General features: G+C 33.5%; 1 protein-coding gene and 1 long non-coding RNA gene across 2 annotated transcripts; one reads left to right on the forward strand and one right to left on the reverse strand.

Annotated features, from left to right (window-relative positions):
* Positions 1–1,903: 1,903 nt before the first annotated feature.
* On the reverse strand, positions 1,904–10,140 carry LOC112008971 (uncharacterized). Its single transcript, XM_024041331.2, has 8 exons — positions 9,990–10,140; positions 9,721–9,833; positions 7,392–7,463; positions 7,144–7,179; positions 3,958–4,003; positions 3,554–3,641; positions 2,535–2,592; positions 1,904–2,305 (listed from the first exon to the last, which is right to left on the reverse strand). The coding sequence occupies exons 1-8, from the start codon at positions 10,066–10,068 to the stop codon at positions 2,255–2,257; spliced, it is 543 nt and encodes a 180-aa protein (XP_023897099.1). The 5' UTR covers positions 10,069–10,140; the 3' UTR covers positions 1,904–2,254.
* Positions 10,141–11,997: 1,857 nt separating this feature from the next.
* LOC136065200 (uncharacterized) lies at positions 11,998–12,814 on the forward strand. Its single transcript, XR_010626829.1, has 2 exons — positions 11,998–12,431; positions 12,514–12,814. It is a non-coding gene; the product is annotated as an uncharacterized LOC136065200 (long non-coding RNA).
* The last annotated feature ends 3,515 nt before the right edge of the window (positions 12,815–16,329 follow it).

Here is a 16,329-nt window from a genome sequence, read left to right on the forward strand (position 1 = left end):
GATGTTGGACGTGTGGATTTACGTGGGTCCAAAATCCAAATAGATAACAGAAAGAGCAATTCTACTACCACATAAAATGTCACAACTTTTATTATAACTATCTTACATAATAGATTAAGACTGGTTAATTATCATTTTCACATGGATTTACTACATTTTTTTTTTTCGACTCATAATCTACTATGGACAGTTGTGGCAAAAGTTATGATTATAAAATTTTTGTAGGAGAAAGTATTATGTAAGGTATTCTTACATGGCTACCTGGTGAGTTGAGCCGGATTCTACCTTCCTATGTCTTAAGTGCAGGGGAACACTGGGCTTTGGTTGTCTTATGTGCATGGGAACACCAGGCTTTGGTTCAAGTCCGAAAGTTTTATATATATTAATAATAGGCAAAAATGTAAATTAAACTTGTTAAGTTTGGTTAATTGTCATTTTAGTCCTTTAAATTTTATTTTCGTTATTTTAGTCCTTTAAAACTAGTTTAGAGAGAAACTTTATTCTTTTCAAATTTCAATTAATTACTTTTGTTTTTGCATTGTCATGGTCAAATAAGTAAAATAGAAACTTTTATCGAGAGTAATGCGTTTCTCGTCTGCAGATTGCTTGTTCAGTGCCACTGGTTTAGCATTTCTCCTCTACACAAGATTCAAATGGTTACAATGGCTTGCACTCCTTTAGCTTTATATCTAGTGCTACATTGCGCCATGAATTTTTGTAAAATTATGGTCTTCAACTATGCCCGTAAATGCTTGCTGCAGGTTGGACAGGCTAGTTTAAGACCTTACCCATTTTTAAGGTTACTATGTTGAATATAGTTTCTTTATCACATTCTGACTGTCTGTATGAACCTAGAGGCTTTTTCTCCCAGCCTGCAACATATAAGATTATTTATGTTGAAAATAATCTAGATTACATCCATTTTTAAAGCTTAAGAGCATGAGAGGAGGTGGATTGGATTATAGCAGCTTGCGAAATGGTTTTTTTTTTTTTTTTTTGGCTGAAAAAATGGTCATAATGGTAGATATATAAGAGTTGAAGTCTTGTATTTTGATTGTGTGGAAATGGTTTGAGTTGGTATCCCTTTTTGGTATGCTGGTCTTGAGGTAGTTTTGATTATAGTTCTCTCAAAGCTGGACAATATACGTTGTCTTATTGAAGCTATAAAACTAAAACAATTCCTTAAATCAAAAGAATAATTTTACGTAAGGAAGAAGAAATTTTCCAAATAATAGGAGTTAACATGATTGTTTTTAATAAGCACATTTTTGGAAGTTACTCTTTCGTTAGCACAGATAAGGGAAACTAACATTGGAAATTATAAGATGCCGACTTCAAATAAAGTCCTACTTCAAAATTTCTCATCCAAGCACTTCATATAATGACGGAACAGAGGCTAGTATAATGACTGATACTAATTCTGAATAATCTTGAATTTAAACCTTTCAGAGCATAGAGTTGTAATTTGAATGAAGAAAAACTAGAATGCATTATTGAAAGGAAAATTACATATCACAAGCATGCAGAGAATGATATTCTTATGATGCAATAACAGCCATGGCAAATGTTTTATTCATCCACAATATGCAGTTAGTCAAGGCCTTAAGCACTGATCCATGGAAGAAAATTTGTAGAAGCAAGATCATGTTATCTAAGGCACTGAAAAGAGTGACAAAGGCAACATCTCATCCAATTGATATTAACCTTAACAAGTATTTGATCCAATTGGCTGTGTTTTGACTGTCAGTCTACAAAACATTCTGACGCAGGACAACCAAAACAAAACTGAAACAACAATAAAATAAAAAGATATGATCTAGGAGTCAGCACTTAGGATTTGCTTGGAGTCAGCACCAAGCGAGAAAACCAATAGGAGTCAACGAGTTGACCTAGAGTCAGCACCAGACCAAAAGAGACCAAACGGTCATTTGTTTCATTTATCAAAATATCAACTATCCCTTCAAGGAATACAATAGATTGCTTATAAAGAATTGCTAAACCCTAGTTTTAATTGACTAGAAAACGCTAATTGTCTTATTACAAAAATAACTTTACTTCCAAATTAAAGTACTAATAACCTAATAAACTAGTAGGACCTAAAACATAAAAATACAATCGACTTGCAAAAATAAATAATATTAAATAAAAATCTTTTTGCATCTCCCGCATCACATTCTCCTATCTTGTTGGTCTCTGTCTAGAAAGAAAATTCTGTATGGTGAGAACCTTGTATTGAAACCGGAAATATACATCTCTAATCCTTTGAGGTAATGACCAGCAATCCTAATGCGCCAATAATTATATACTGCAAGAAGACATGGTAATTTAGTTTCTACTGTTAAAAACAAACCATTTAATTTCACTACAAGTGCCAAGCCCATGGAAGGTTATATAATTTAAACTGCATGAACTGTTTTTGTTGTAAGAAAGGGTAAACGCATGATTTGCAGCGGTTTTCAGAAACTGTCTCCTTTCTATCTATGGAAATGAAGGATTTGCATGTCAAAAGCTTTGAAATTTCAACACAGGCAAACCTTGATTATGGGCTTTTCAGTCATGATAATTGTCATCCAACCAACATAAGGCAAAAACCTGCATGGAAAAGGAATATAATTGATCATGCAGATGAAAGAAAATCATTCATTAGTTTTTTTTTTTTTTTTTGGGGATACAATAAATTGACAAGAAAACCTTTGGTTTCAAGGATAATTGAGAATGTACAGGCTATGCACAGATAATCTAATGGACAAGACACTTTTAATGAGCGGGATATGCTTAGTCATTTAATTTTAGCCAAGGCAAGTCCCCAAGCATGAGACGCGACCCCCACGAAGCCAACCAAATAGATCTCTCATTGATATGCCCATGCCAGGAAGAGGCAGCACCTCAGGAAAGCAAGCACTGAGGGACAAAGGTTCATTTCCGCATGGGAGACCTGCAAGTCCAGCGGCCATCGGCAGGTAGCTCTCGTGTGGTATTGGGTGAAATGAATACCATCTGCCTTGCAAGAGTGTGCTACCTAGATAACTCCCACGCATGAAGCCCAATCCCATGAAGCCAACCAAATGAATGTCTTCGGCATGCCCATGCCAAGGCACGTGCAGCACCTCAGTAAATATTTTATCACACTGACTCATTTAGTCTCATTATGCTTGATGTGTACACCGTGGAGAGAGATGAATGATTTTACTTTTGAAGATGTGGAAGCCTAAGTGGTTCAAATAATTGTCCTTTCTCTTGTAGATTTTGTCGAATCTTTTTATTATTATTTTAAATTCCCATTCTGTTGTAGTTCTTTATACTGTTTTGTGCATATCATGTGTACATGAGGTAGTTCGTATTTTCCAATAAAAATTATGACTATTAAAAAAAAAGTGACATAAACTGAAATTCATAAAATCAACTTATGGTATCTCTAATATAAGTTGATCTGTGATGCCCATTTAAAAACTTTTCACTGCATAACTAAAATCTATGTAACATTCTGAAAATGCTTTGATCTGTTGACAAGTTGGTGGTAAAATAAAAAGGTATTATTCCACGTGAACTTTACCCAACAGCTCTCCCCATGACATGGTGTCGTTGCAACCAACGTTGGCCCTGAGCATACAATACCCTGTCATCATCATCATTATTGTCTCCTGATGAAATTAGCAAAGGGAAATTAGTGTCACCAAACGCGTGGAACTTGCTAAAAAAATATCATATGATTAAAATCACACATACAAATGCTGTCAAGCTAGATTTCCATTTGAAAGAATATGAATTTCATGGCAATCTTAGGTTTACGTCCTACACAATCCAATAATACAGTGTGGGGTTTTTCCCTTTCTTTGCTTTCATTCTTTATTAAATAAATAAATAAAACGACTGTCAAAGAATAATTTCAATGTTGAGCATTGACAAGAATTAAAAAACTGACTTCATTCAACCTTTTAGAGATAAATAATATAGTACCTTTTGTGAGGATATAAACTTCTCCAGTATCTTGCCGCTCATGAACCTGACACAGAATAAAAGATGCATTTATAGCACTGAAATGTTGTTGAAATCGAACAACAATGAATAGCTTGAAAAGGTGCTAGATAAGGTGGTGTCTGAATCCCATAATGCTTTTGTCAAAGAGGGACAGATCCTGGACTCAGAGTTGATAGCCAATGAATGCTAGGATAGTCAACCCAGATCCGGCATACCAGGGGTGTTGTGCAAGTCAGATTTGGAGAAAGCATACGATCATGTGCATAGGAAATTTTTGTTATATATGATCCGTAGGTGCAGGTTTGGTCCTAGATGGAGACATTGGATATTCTGTGTATTTCCACAGTTCGATTTTCATGTATTCCACAGTTTACAGGGGTTGACAGGTTGAGAAAGGGAAATCCTTTATCCCCTCCTTTGTTCATTATTGTTATGGAAGCCCTTAGTACGATGTTGGAGAGAGCTAGGAGAGGCAATTATATTTCAGGGTTCTCAGTGAGTGAACATTCTGGCGGTCAATTAGAGATCTCAAATCTCCTCTTTGTGGATGATATGCTGATTTTTTGCGGAGTGGATCCAGAGCAAATATGGCATTTGAAAACAGTGTTTGTTTGGTTTTAGATCATATCTGGTTCTAAGATAAATTTGGTAAAATCTGAGCTGGCTCCAGTTGGAGATGTTCCTTCTTTTAATGTTTTGGCTGGTATTTTAAGATGCAAAGTTAAGTTATCCATGACTTATTTAGGCCTCCCCTAGGAGCTACTTTCAAAGTGAAAGCCATATGGAATGGTGTCCTAGAGAGAATGGAGCAGCAGTTGGCTAGGTGGAAAAAAATTTATCTTTCCAAGGGGGGCGAATTATGTTGCTAAAGAGCACCTTATCCAGTCTGCCTACCTTCTACTTATCTTTGTTTCCTATCCCAATGAGCATCTCTAGGCATATTGAAAAATTACAGAGGTGTTTCTGTAAGGAGGGATAGGAGATGAGTTTTAAGTTTCACTTGGTTAATCGGACAACTATTTCTGCACCAATTCAAAATGGGGGCTGGGTACTCATGACTTGGTTCTTTTTAACAAGAAAGGGTGGGATGCTTTCCATTGTTTTGTTAAGGTGGGAGATGGCTCTCATATTAAATTTTGGTGTGATCCTTGGTGCTAGGGGCTTCCTTTGAAAAATAACTTCCCAAAATTATAAAGTATTGCTCATAATAAAAATGCTTCAATGGCTGAGCTGCTATCTTTTTCAGAGGATAGTTACACTTGAAAAATCAGTTTCATTTGACCGGTTCAAGATTAGGAGTTAGAGTTAGATTTCTCCTTTATGGATCTGATATATTTTTTCATTGAGACTGAATGGGGTGGATGAATGAAGTTCGAAACTCTCTTTTCCAGGGGGTTTCAAAGTTCTCAAAGTTCGATCTTATTATAGGGCATTCACCAATCCGCCATCTTTTCCATGGAAGCCATTGTGGAAACCAAAAGTTCCCACAAAGGTTAGTTTCTTCCTTTGGATAGCAGTGTTGGGAAAATTTTTGATTGTTGACAATTTGCGGAGGTGGCAAGTGGTTGTGGTGCAATGGTTTTGTATGTGTAAGAGGAATGGGGAGACTAATGATCACTTACTTCTACACTGGGGTAGCTCAAGGGTTGTGGAATATGGTGTGTTCACTATTTGAGGTTCATTGGGTCCTGTTGTCATGCCACATGGTGTTGTGGAGCTTCTCGCTAGTTGGATAGGCAAGTTCAACAAACTCAAATCTTATGGTGATTTGGAGTATGATCCTTCTCTACCTCATGTGGGGTATTTGGAGGGAAAGAAATGCACCTACTTTTGAAGGGAATGAAAGATCGATTCATGATTTGAAGTTTCCTTCTTTCAGACTATTTGAGTGGCCAAATGCATTGAGTTTTTTTTTTACCTTCAGTTCTTTGCCTGATTTTCTTGATTTTTGTAATTTCATTTCTATTTAGATTAGATATTCTGCTAGTATCATAGCACACTGCCTGTGTGCTTTGGTTCATTGTATTTTCTCATCTTATTTCCATGAAGTTTTTTACTTATCTATATATATATATATATATGAATATGACCTGGTGGAGCAGAAGCAGTAAATTATTTACTTCATTGATCACAGCAAAAGTTATTGATGTTGAGATTTTAATATAGGAATGACTGAATATAAAAGAAACCCAGAAAGCATTAACCAACTGATTTACTGAGGTAAGACAAAACCAAAAGGATGCAAAAATAATATTGAAGAATAGCAAAACTAAGGATAAATAACCTAAGAGACAGTATCTAGGCTTGCTTGGAATTAGCATTAAACAAGAGAACAAACCTAGGAGTCAACAAGGTTGACTAGAGTTAGCACCATACCATTCCAAGATAACTTTTATTAATCAATAAAAGTGTCTTCATTGGAATACAATATTGTTTTATATAGACTACTAGGACTAAACCCTAATTCTAATTCTAATTGACTTCAGAAATCCCAATTATTGAATTAGAAATTTACTCTTGGCTCTAGGAAATTAATAAAAAACTAACAACCTAACCAACTGAAGGTCTGGCCTTAGTGCAATGGCAAGTGCCTTCCAAAAAAATTTAGGAGAAAAGCTGCCTACTAATCTCCTCTCCCAAACTCTACAGAAGGGGAAGCTTGTGCATTGGGTACGACCTTTTCCTAATAACCTAATTAACTATTGAGACCTTTTACTAATATATATGATTGTGCATGTAACTAAATCTTCAATTCCCAGTGGTTTTTTGTCATTAATTTGGGGATGTCAGTTGATAATTCAATACAAATCACAACTGCCTGCTGCAGGTGGGAAAATTGCAAAGGTAGGTAATATGATGGGCTTGCTCCTGCCTTCTTCTCGGTTGATTACCTTGCTTGATGTCTTGTGAATGAAGTTATATACTTCAACTTATGTTAAAATGCACTGGGTTTTTGGCCTTGGATGCAAGTATGTTTCCAAGTGTTTGCATTGCCTAGGTTTCCAAAGATTCTCAACTATTTTGGAGTGTTCGGCAAACAGCTACACCTTACCGATATTATATCATGTTGATATGGTAATGGCAAGGACAAGTGAAGGCTGAGTGACATTGAATAGAAGCAACATAGAAATGGAAGACAACAAAGCTGTCAATTGAAAATCTTACCTTAATTACTCGGTGGACAATCGGAATATCATGTCCCTGAACAATGTGCAAAAGTTACTGTTAGAGCATCCAATCTAGAAGCTTAAAATTTTGAGTGGAGATGCCCAATCAGCACATAAACCCACATCAAATACAACACCTTGTGGGGCTTGTATTAATACCCCCTCAACCAAAGTAGATAAAAACAAGCCTGGCAAGTGGAGTTAAAGAACAATGTACGGATAGCAGAGAGGAGGGGAGGAACATACATCTACATTAAAGACGATGATTTCTCCTGCACGAAGAGGGTCCTTGCTCATATGCAAGAATAAAATGTCACCCTGCAAGAGAATCAGATAGTTATGCCAATAAACCAAATGAAGCCAAATAGAAGCATTTAACAGTTAAGCACTTCGCTACATCTACATAAGAAGTGTCATACAATATCTATATGAAAAATTCCTATTAATTCGGTTTTATAGTTAGACCCCTCAGTGATTAACAATGTGGAATTAAATTAAATAAACATTTAATTAGACAATAATAGTAAATATATAATCCAGCAGTATATATATTCACAATAATATGCCCAGCAGATTATATATTTAGGCCACAGATATAATACCAAAGCAGTAAAAATATTGGTGACACAGAGACTGGTCACAAAGTAGAAAACAAAGGTGAATATTTCCAATGGAAAAACCATTACAGGGGGAGAAAATCAGTTTCGTCGAAAATCACTAAAGAGAAAGAGTTACATTGATAATGATTCACAAAACCTTTATAGCCTAGACCTATGCAACCTCTGTAAGCACCCTACTTTCCTTCCTACTGCAGCACTCAAAGAAACTCTGGAATTGTTTTTTAGTGATCTCCTTTGAATGAGAACCTCTGGCTTTGCAAGAACCTCTTGAATATACCTCTTGAATATTTTCTCAGTGAACCCTATTAAACTTGGACTTCGTGGTTTCAATCTCACTTTGCTCACAATAGGATTAAAATTACATGTGCGTAGGTGAAAAAAAATTTATGATCTTGGCTTAATCAATGGAATGTAAAAGAATACTCAATATCAAGAGCAAAAACAAACTGAGGGAGAGAGATTTTCTTGTTTGGCTCTCAAAACTCTAACGCTCATAGCTGCAAAACAATGACAGGAGATTAAGATTTTTTTTTCTTCTCTCTCTCCTGGTGCTCTCAAAAATGTCAGCACCACCCAGCCTAAACAGAAAGTTCTGCTTCTATATTTTTTCTACACAGTCAGCCATACAGAAATGAAAACACAGCCCTTCCTTTTGTTCCACTGCCCACGCATGCTATGTGTAAAGACCCTCAGCCCCTTGTCTTTTGATTTTGTGTCAGCCTACTGCACTCAACAACCCCACTGCATGCATTTAATGAACCTTGCATCCAATCACTTAGGCATGCTTAAAACAGAAGGCTTCCAGCAGCTTCCTTTAAAAGCTTCATGGAATTCAAAAACTTAAGAGCTTGCTTGAGTAAGTTTTTATTGGCTCAAGCAAGAGGACCTCTTTAGCTTGAGCAATCAAAAACAGGGAAGAGGCCAAATCTCTGTCTGATGGAATTCCTGTTCATGCTACAGTGCTTACTCAAGCAAGATTCTGCATATTGGAATATTTTGATGCAGCAACTGTAATTGGATTTCTGGATAAAAAATTTTCACCCTCATCTCATTATACTGTCATGGATATTAGCCAACTTAAATCCTAACACTATATACATCAAAGATGGATCATATAAAAGTGAAAACTGATACAAGCAGCCATTAAGAATCAAGCACCATGTATTTAAGTAGTGCTTAGAATCTCCACTTTCACATGAATGTAGGTATTCACTGCTTCATTGTCATAAAATGGAATCTCTCATACAGCTTTTTCAGCAAATAGTCAAATAAAGTACTTTATAAAAAACCCAAGATCCTGTGTTGTTACTGGTACAACTACCAATTTACAGCCATCATCTGCCTTCTTCCAGCAACTCCTATCATAATTTCATAAACCCCAGTAATCTTGCATAGTTTTTTTTTTTTTTTTTTTTGCCAAGAGCCTTATAGCTTGATTGGCACCTCCTAGTGTTTCTAACAAAGACATCCAAGTGCAAATCCCTCCACCCCCGACTATAGAATTAAAAAGATAGTATTAACATTCAAAAACAGATTTTTCTTTTCCCCTGATTCGTAAATTATAGACGCACCCGACCCATGACCTCATCCGCCACCTAGGACTCATAAGGACTGGAGACGCCAGTTGAATTAGAGCTCATTGGCATATAATTAACAATAAATATAAGTTTTTTCACTATTTTAATCCAAATGATGAGATTCCTCACATGCATAATTGACACAGTACAACCATTCTAGACAATTTGATCATTTTCAATGGAGAAAACTGAAGCAAACACCATGATTGTGATAGCAAGAAAACATCATTATTAAAAATGAACTGCATTAGATGCACAACTTGTAAATGCAGCTGCATTGGACCAAAATAGATGTCTCAAGATACATCAAGCACTTTGCTACAATCAAATTGCAAAAACAAGAAGAAAAAAAAAGTTATATTCTACTAAAAGACTTACTCTTTGGAAGCCGGGTTCCATGCTTTCAGAGAGCACAACTACAACAGGTGATTCACTACCAGTTATACATATTAGTCCTTTCCATATAATGAGAGCTGATGTAAGTATTAAGCCTGAAAGAGATCACCAAAAAAAAAAAAAAGCCCCCCGTTATAACAAAGTCACAAGAACATGTAATCATTGATTACATGTTCTTGTGAGCACATGTAATGTAGAGAGTAATTAATAGTAAAAATAATGTGGGATAAGAGAAGTGGGATAGTACGGACCAAGATTGACGGCCTGAGAGAGAGTTGGTCTGAGTTGAATGGATTTGATAGAGTCCACGCTCTCTCTGATCCATTCCATTTTCTTTTTTTCTTTGCTTCTTCTGAAGGGTGTGTATGTAACAATATATGAAATGAAATATGAAAATTATAAGGACGCACGCTAAAACTTTGTTTTGTCTTTGTATAGTGGCTGCTGTTGTTTGACTGTATCAGGTAGAACGTGGCACAATCAATAATGTTCGGACATGTGGATTTTTGCGGGTCCAAATGTAACAAGGGAAAATAATAATTAATACAGGATATTAATAGATATTCTTGTTAAAAGTCTTTTTTAATTAGTAAGATCAATTTATTCTTCTTCTTTTTTAAGTGAAATAAAATTAGATAAAAAGTCCTTGTTTCAGATTAAATCCCAAAATTTTAGGTTTCCCAATTAAAGTTCCAAAATTATGAAACTGTTTCAATTTAAAGCCTTCATCAGTCTTAGTTATTCTGCATAGTAATAGAATAGGGAAAAACGAGAAACTGTTGAAATGGATTTGGGTTTCTTGCCTTTCTTTGGTTAGTTTATTGTCCACAATAACAAAGATGACAAAGATAAAAACTTCAAAAAAAAAAAAAAAAATTAGATTAGTAAAAACTTCAAAATTAATACAACTTCATAAGGTTGAGGTTTTTATTACCAAAATTAAAATATGGACCTCATTTAAAAACACAATATACACTTTAAGAGTTTTCATATAATTTCTCTTGAAAATTGAACATAACAATATTTTTATGTTGAAAAATACAATTATTGTCTTCCAATACAAAACCAACATATGATTTTAAATGTATATTGACAAATACCTTCATTCAATTCATTTAGTTTCTAATTAAAGTGAGTGTCCAGAACTCTTTGAGCACTTTATTATTCCCTAGATGTGTGTAGTTTCCACCGTTCCACACACACCATATAATTACAGTGAAGAATTCCTTAGGGGTGGCCCTAAGATGCTAGTTAGGAAATTTGAACCTAGGAGCATCTCGTGGATCTGATGAAGTTTTGGGAACCACTAGACAAACATGTTGGGGTTTCATTGATTATATCTTAAGTAATGTTGGAGATACAATTTTCACAATTACTAAAATGATATACTATGATTAGAATAACATAATTTTCACATGGGTTATTGTTGATGCAATTTTTATTAGTACCAACTGTGAAACACCTCCATAAACAATTATGTTGTCACACTAAGATCCCTAATCTTATTTATATTTTGGCCAATTTAGTACAACAAGTGTAATATTGTAGCAAATAGCCTCTTTTATCAACATTTTGTCCAACTTACTAATGGAGAGAACACATGACTCTCATATAAGTCACAAAAAGCAAATTACAAAGGAAAACAGGGAGATAGAGGATTTTATTCAATAATGCGAGTTTTGTTGAGGGAGGGGGGCGTGGATGATTTGATACTCAAAGATTATGATTCGAGGAATTATTTGAAAGAAGTTTCTATGATATTAGTTTTCCAGTTGGGATGAGAGAAATGAATATAATGAAAAAAATTATTTTGTAATTTTCATTACATTTCATTGTTTAGAAGTTTTAATGAAGTGAATGAAAAAACCATTATCTTATTTAAGAGTTTTAATGGGGAGAATGAAAAGATCATTCCCTTGTTTGGAAGTTTAACTTATTCTTTTTCTTATTCTTTTTCTTTTTTCTTTTTTCTTTTTTTGAATGAAGGAAATGAATGAAATGAGAATAATTAATTTGGAATCTTTCTTCCATTCCCATTTTTGAGAATTTTAATGGAAGGAACAAAAACACCTTTCCATTCCCTTGTTTGGGAATTTAAGTGAATGATAATGAAATTGATAGGAGGAAACACTCATTCCTCCTGTTTCTCTCGAAACCTCAAATGTTCATTTCCCCCAAAATCTCTCTCTCTCTCTCTCTCTCTCTCTCTCTCTCTCTCTCTCTCTCTCTCTCTCTCTATATATATATATATATATATCCCTTTGGAATTGCCTTTAGCAAGTAAAACCTATGAGTAACTGACCCCACCTGCCAAAACGGTTGCTGGGTTTTTTGTTATATGTTTATCAAATTTTCTTCTTTATTTTATTTTATATGTTTATATTTTTGTAAAAGAGAATCATTTTAGTTGGGTCATGATATGGACCATATGGTTAGCTTGTCTACCTGTGGTAAACGGTGGTTGATTACCCCACCAAACTCTTTGGTTTAAAGGTACTCCGCTTTTCCCCAATGGGGAACGAGTGGGTTTGATTACCTGCAGCGTGCTCCCACAAATATTTACTTTAGGAAAAAAAAAAGTTGGTTGATTACTTTTTTATATTTTTTAGGCGTATATGATGTATGGGCTCATCACAGCTGCTACAGTTACAGCCACGATGTTATGTGTCACAATTCACAGACGGCATTTAATGGTAAACTCTAGCTGGATTGTTTCATTTATATCAATCTGTGCACATATGATGCCATACTGATATGTTCATAATATCCTGACAGGTGTGGGGGTTGTTTGCTCCTAAGTTTGTTTTCGATGTGGTGGGTCTTATCCTTGCGGATGTCTTAATTTGCTTGGCATCACTTTTCTGTTTTGGTCAAGTGGAGGACGATGTTCCAAAATCCTAGTACTGAGAAGTGAGAAATGAAAGTCATATGGGCAACTGGGAACCTTCTTTTCAAGATATTTTGCTAACTGATTTTTCAACGTTCATTTTGTAAGATTAAGATAGAAAGTACATAGGTACATTTGTAAGAACATTTAGAAATTCGAGAAAGAAAAAGAAAAGAATGCTTTTTGTGATGTGCTTGTTTCGGCCGCCTCAGTTTACATGACTCTCCATCACCCTCTTTGTTCTCTTGGTTGATGACAAACAGAATCAGAGAGAGAGCTCTGATTCTGAATGGTACCCAGTTCGCTCATACTTTTCCCTGACTTCAGTGCCTAGAGTGATTCCCATGCCCAGGATTATCAGATACCCTAGAGTCTATTCAGTATACATGTTTCACTTAACATATCTATGCCATAAATGCCAGCTCTAAAATGCTCACATCATCTGACTTTGATGACTTCCTTCCAACTACTTTAAATTGTAGTCTTACCTGTCTTGCGATTGAGGTATTTTTCTCATCTAATTATGTTGTCCACATAGTTCTACGCTACATGTTTGAATTGCCCTGTTAATAATTGTTGAATTATTGGCGTTCTAGATTAAATGGTACTTTCTGTTATAAAAGTAAGATGTGAGTATTGAATTTTAAATCCATCAGGTGTGTAATTTATCAACAAAGAAGATATATTTTTGGAGTACTACATTTTGCTGTCTATTTAATACTGATTGGTGTTGGTGATGGGTCTATGGTGATTGTCAATCGGCTAGTGCCAGATTTGTATGAGATGTATAGTGTGGCCCGTTTTTGTTACATCTAGTCGGTGGATTTAGTTGGCATTACATTGTCACATCCAGTTAGCTGTATTAGTGGCATTAAAATTAAATGATATCTTTGTTCGATGATAAAAAGTAATCATTATGTAATTGATGGTAGCTTTTTTATCATTAGATTAAGGTACCGATTAGTTTTTAGTGTAGACAATGATTGAATTCTAAATCTTTTAATCAATTATAAGAGACTTTAACAATTGAACTAAAAGAGATGTGTTGTCTACAATTGTGGTTAAAGATCTTATCTTGTTCGTGTTTGAACTCTAAGTGCTTGTTTGGTTTAGCTTTTTGGGGCAAAAAAGTTATCATTGTGTTTTCAAATTGTGTTTGGGGTTTTGGCCAAATAAGAATAGGTGGTTTGGCTAATTCAATTCAACCATTAGAGATTTTAATAGTTGAACTAAAAGAGATGTACAGTTTGCAATTGTGGTTAAAGATCTTATCTTGTTCATGTTTGAACTCTAAGTGCTTGTTTGGTTTAGCTTTTTGGGGCAAAAAGTAATCATTGTGTTTTCAAATTGCGTTTGGGGTTTTGGCCAAATAAGAATAGGTGGTCTGGCTAATTCAATTTATGGGCAAAAGAGCATTTTGGACATGTTATTGCGTGAACTCAAACAAAGCTGTTAACATGATGAAAATAATCAATATTAGAATATATATATATATATATGTATGTATAAAAGCAGAGACCTCATGTGAGAGTGTATGAGGTTTTGCCAAGTGACATTTCTTAAGACTCATTTTAGGCTTTCATCTCATCAAAGTTTGCATTTATGCAAAACTTTTAGTTTATTGAATGTATCAATGAAGTAAATACACATTAATTATCTATAGGTATGCACTAATTTATATATATATATATATATATAAATATAAATTTTATATGGTTTTTTAAATAAAATTATATAAGAAAGAAAAAAAATCTCACGTGAGAGACCATGCGGTTCTGTTGTGTGGCACTTTGTTAAAGTAATTTTTCTTTTAGCTTTCCACCTCAACTTTTTTACATATTTTGGATTATAAGGATATTACTATTTTCACTGAATGTTTAACCTCCCATTATCATACTTTAATAACATAAATGTAACATCATAAATTTTGGATAATATTTCCATATGCCAACTAAACATTAACAACTCCCTCCAAAAAAAAAAAAAAAAAAAACTAAACATGAACATGAAATTACAAATTTTTTATGCAACTCCAATCCAATGTAGAAACAAAAATTATGATTAAAAATTTCAGCAAACAAATAAATGATTAAACAAACAATCAACTTATTACACCACTTTTTTTTTTTTTTTTTGAGAAGATTATCACATAATAAATAATTTATAATTTATGTAACTTTTTCTCTATAATCTAAACTTTTCATCCCCTATCACTGTGTATTCTTAGCGCGATTGTAACTCTATAAGAATAAGTGCTTGTGAGGTGTGGGAGGTAATGGCCAGTGTTCAAATATTTAGAAAGAAGATTTACATACATATATACTTAGATTAGACTAGTGTAGAATTTCTATTTTGCTTACAGTATTATCCGCGCATCATGCGGGATCATTGCTAATAGTTAATAAAATGTGCAGTAGTATTTTACACACTATTTTTTAAGTTTTATAACTGAAAATGTGACTTTAATAAGTTACGTTTTCAAATGTAAAACAGGTTTTTCCCTACTAAAATGTGTGTTATGTCGTATTTTACACATATGTACTTATTTTTAAAAATAAATTTTTTGCTTACTGAACATATTAAACATATCTTATACATATCTTATATTATATTTCTACGGAAATATTTCAACGTGACTAAATTTTAATAAACTTGGTGATACTATAGTTGTTTATTGTGTTAAGGATTGTTATTATATACGATGATTATGATCAGAATCAATATTTTAGTTTCGTGTTTGATTATTTATATTATATATTAAATATCAAATTGTCATAACATGTATTATATTAAATTCGAAACATAAATAAAATTTAAATCAAATCCAAATTAAATTCTAATTGTTTAATTTTTTTTTTTTTTAATAAATTTTGGCGCCAAGCACAAAGCAAGGGGACCGGTAAACTCACATTTAACTATTGCTTTGACATTATATAAGTATTTTATAAAACTATAACTCTTTCACAACTTTGATTTAATAAATTGTGAGTCATTACCTATTATTATTATTTTTTGCATGAATTCATTACTTTGTTTCTACCACTCACGATTAGCCACATAAATGTTTTGGCAAAAGCCGCGATGCAAAAGTTGTTCACAAAATTTCTCTTTAAATATCTATAATCTTATATATCTATATTTATCTTTATATATTATATGAAATAGTACGACAACATGATAATTTACTATTTACGTTACCACCTAGTGTGACTTACCTTTTACTCAAAAAAAAAAAAAAAAAAAGTAAGTCACAAGAAATTACTAATTAAAAGTTTTGATCAATTACTGTGTCACTAAGGGCATGTTTGGTAAACTGTAATAGACACTGTAATGTAATAGATATTTCTATGATATAACTATTCGGTTGTTTGGTTATGTTTTTATTACAATAAATAATTATTTTTTTATGAATAGTTATTCTTTAAAATGAGGAATAACTATTTTTTATTAAAAGTACTGAATGTCTATTCCTTCATCTTATGTAATAACTTTTAAAAAAAATTCCTAAAAAGCAATTAATTGCCACATCTTCAAAATGAAAGAAATTAAATTTTCCTAATTGTTAACTATTAGCTCTATTTTGAACACCCTAAAATAAGTGCATTTTAGAAAATTTAACTTTAAAATGATTTAATTACACATTCTTTTTATACTCTACTAAATTGTAGACTCATATTCAAAATTCTATTCCTAAATGGTTACCA

The sequence above is a fragment of the Quercus suber genome, unplaced genomic scaffold (genome assembly GCF_002906115.3).
Source record: "Quercus suber isolate HL8 unplaced genomic scaffold, Cork oak 2.0 scaffold_880, whole genome shotgun sequence".
Lineage (NCBI taxonomy): Eukaryota > Viridiplantae > Streptophyta > Magnoliopsida > Fagales > Fagaceae > Quercus > Quercus suber.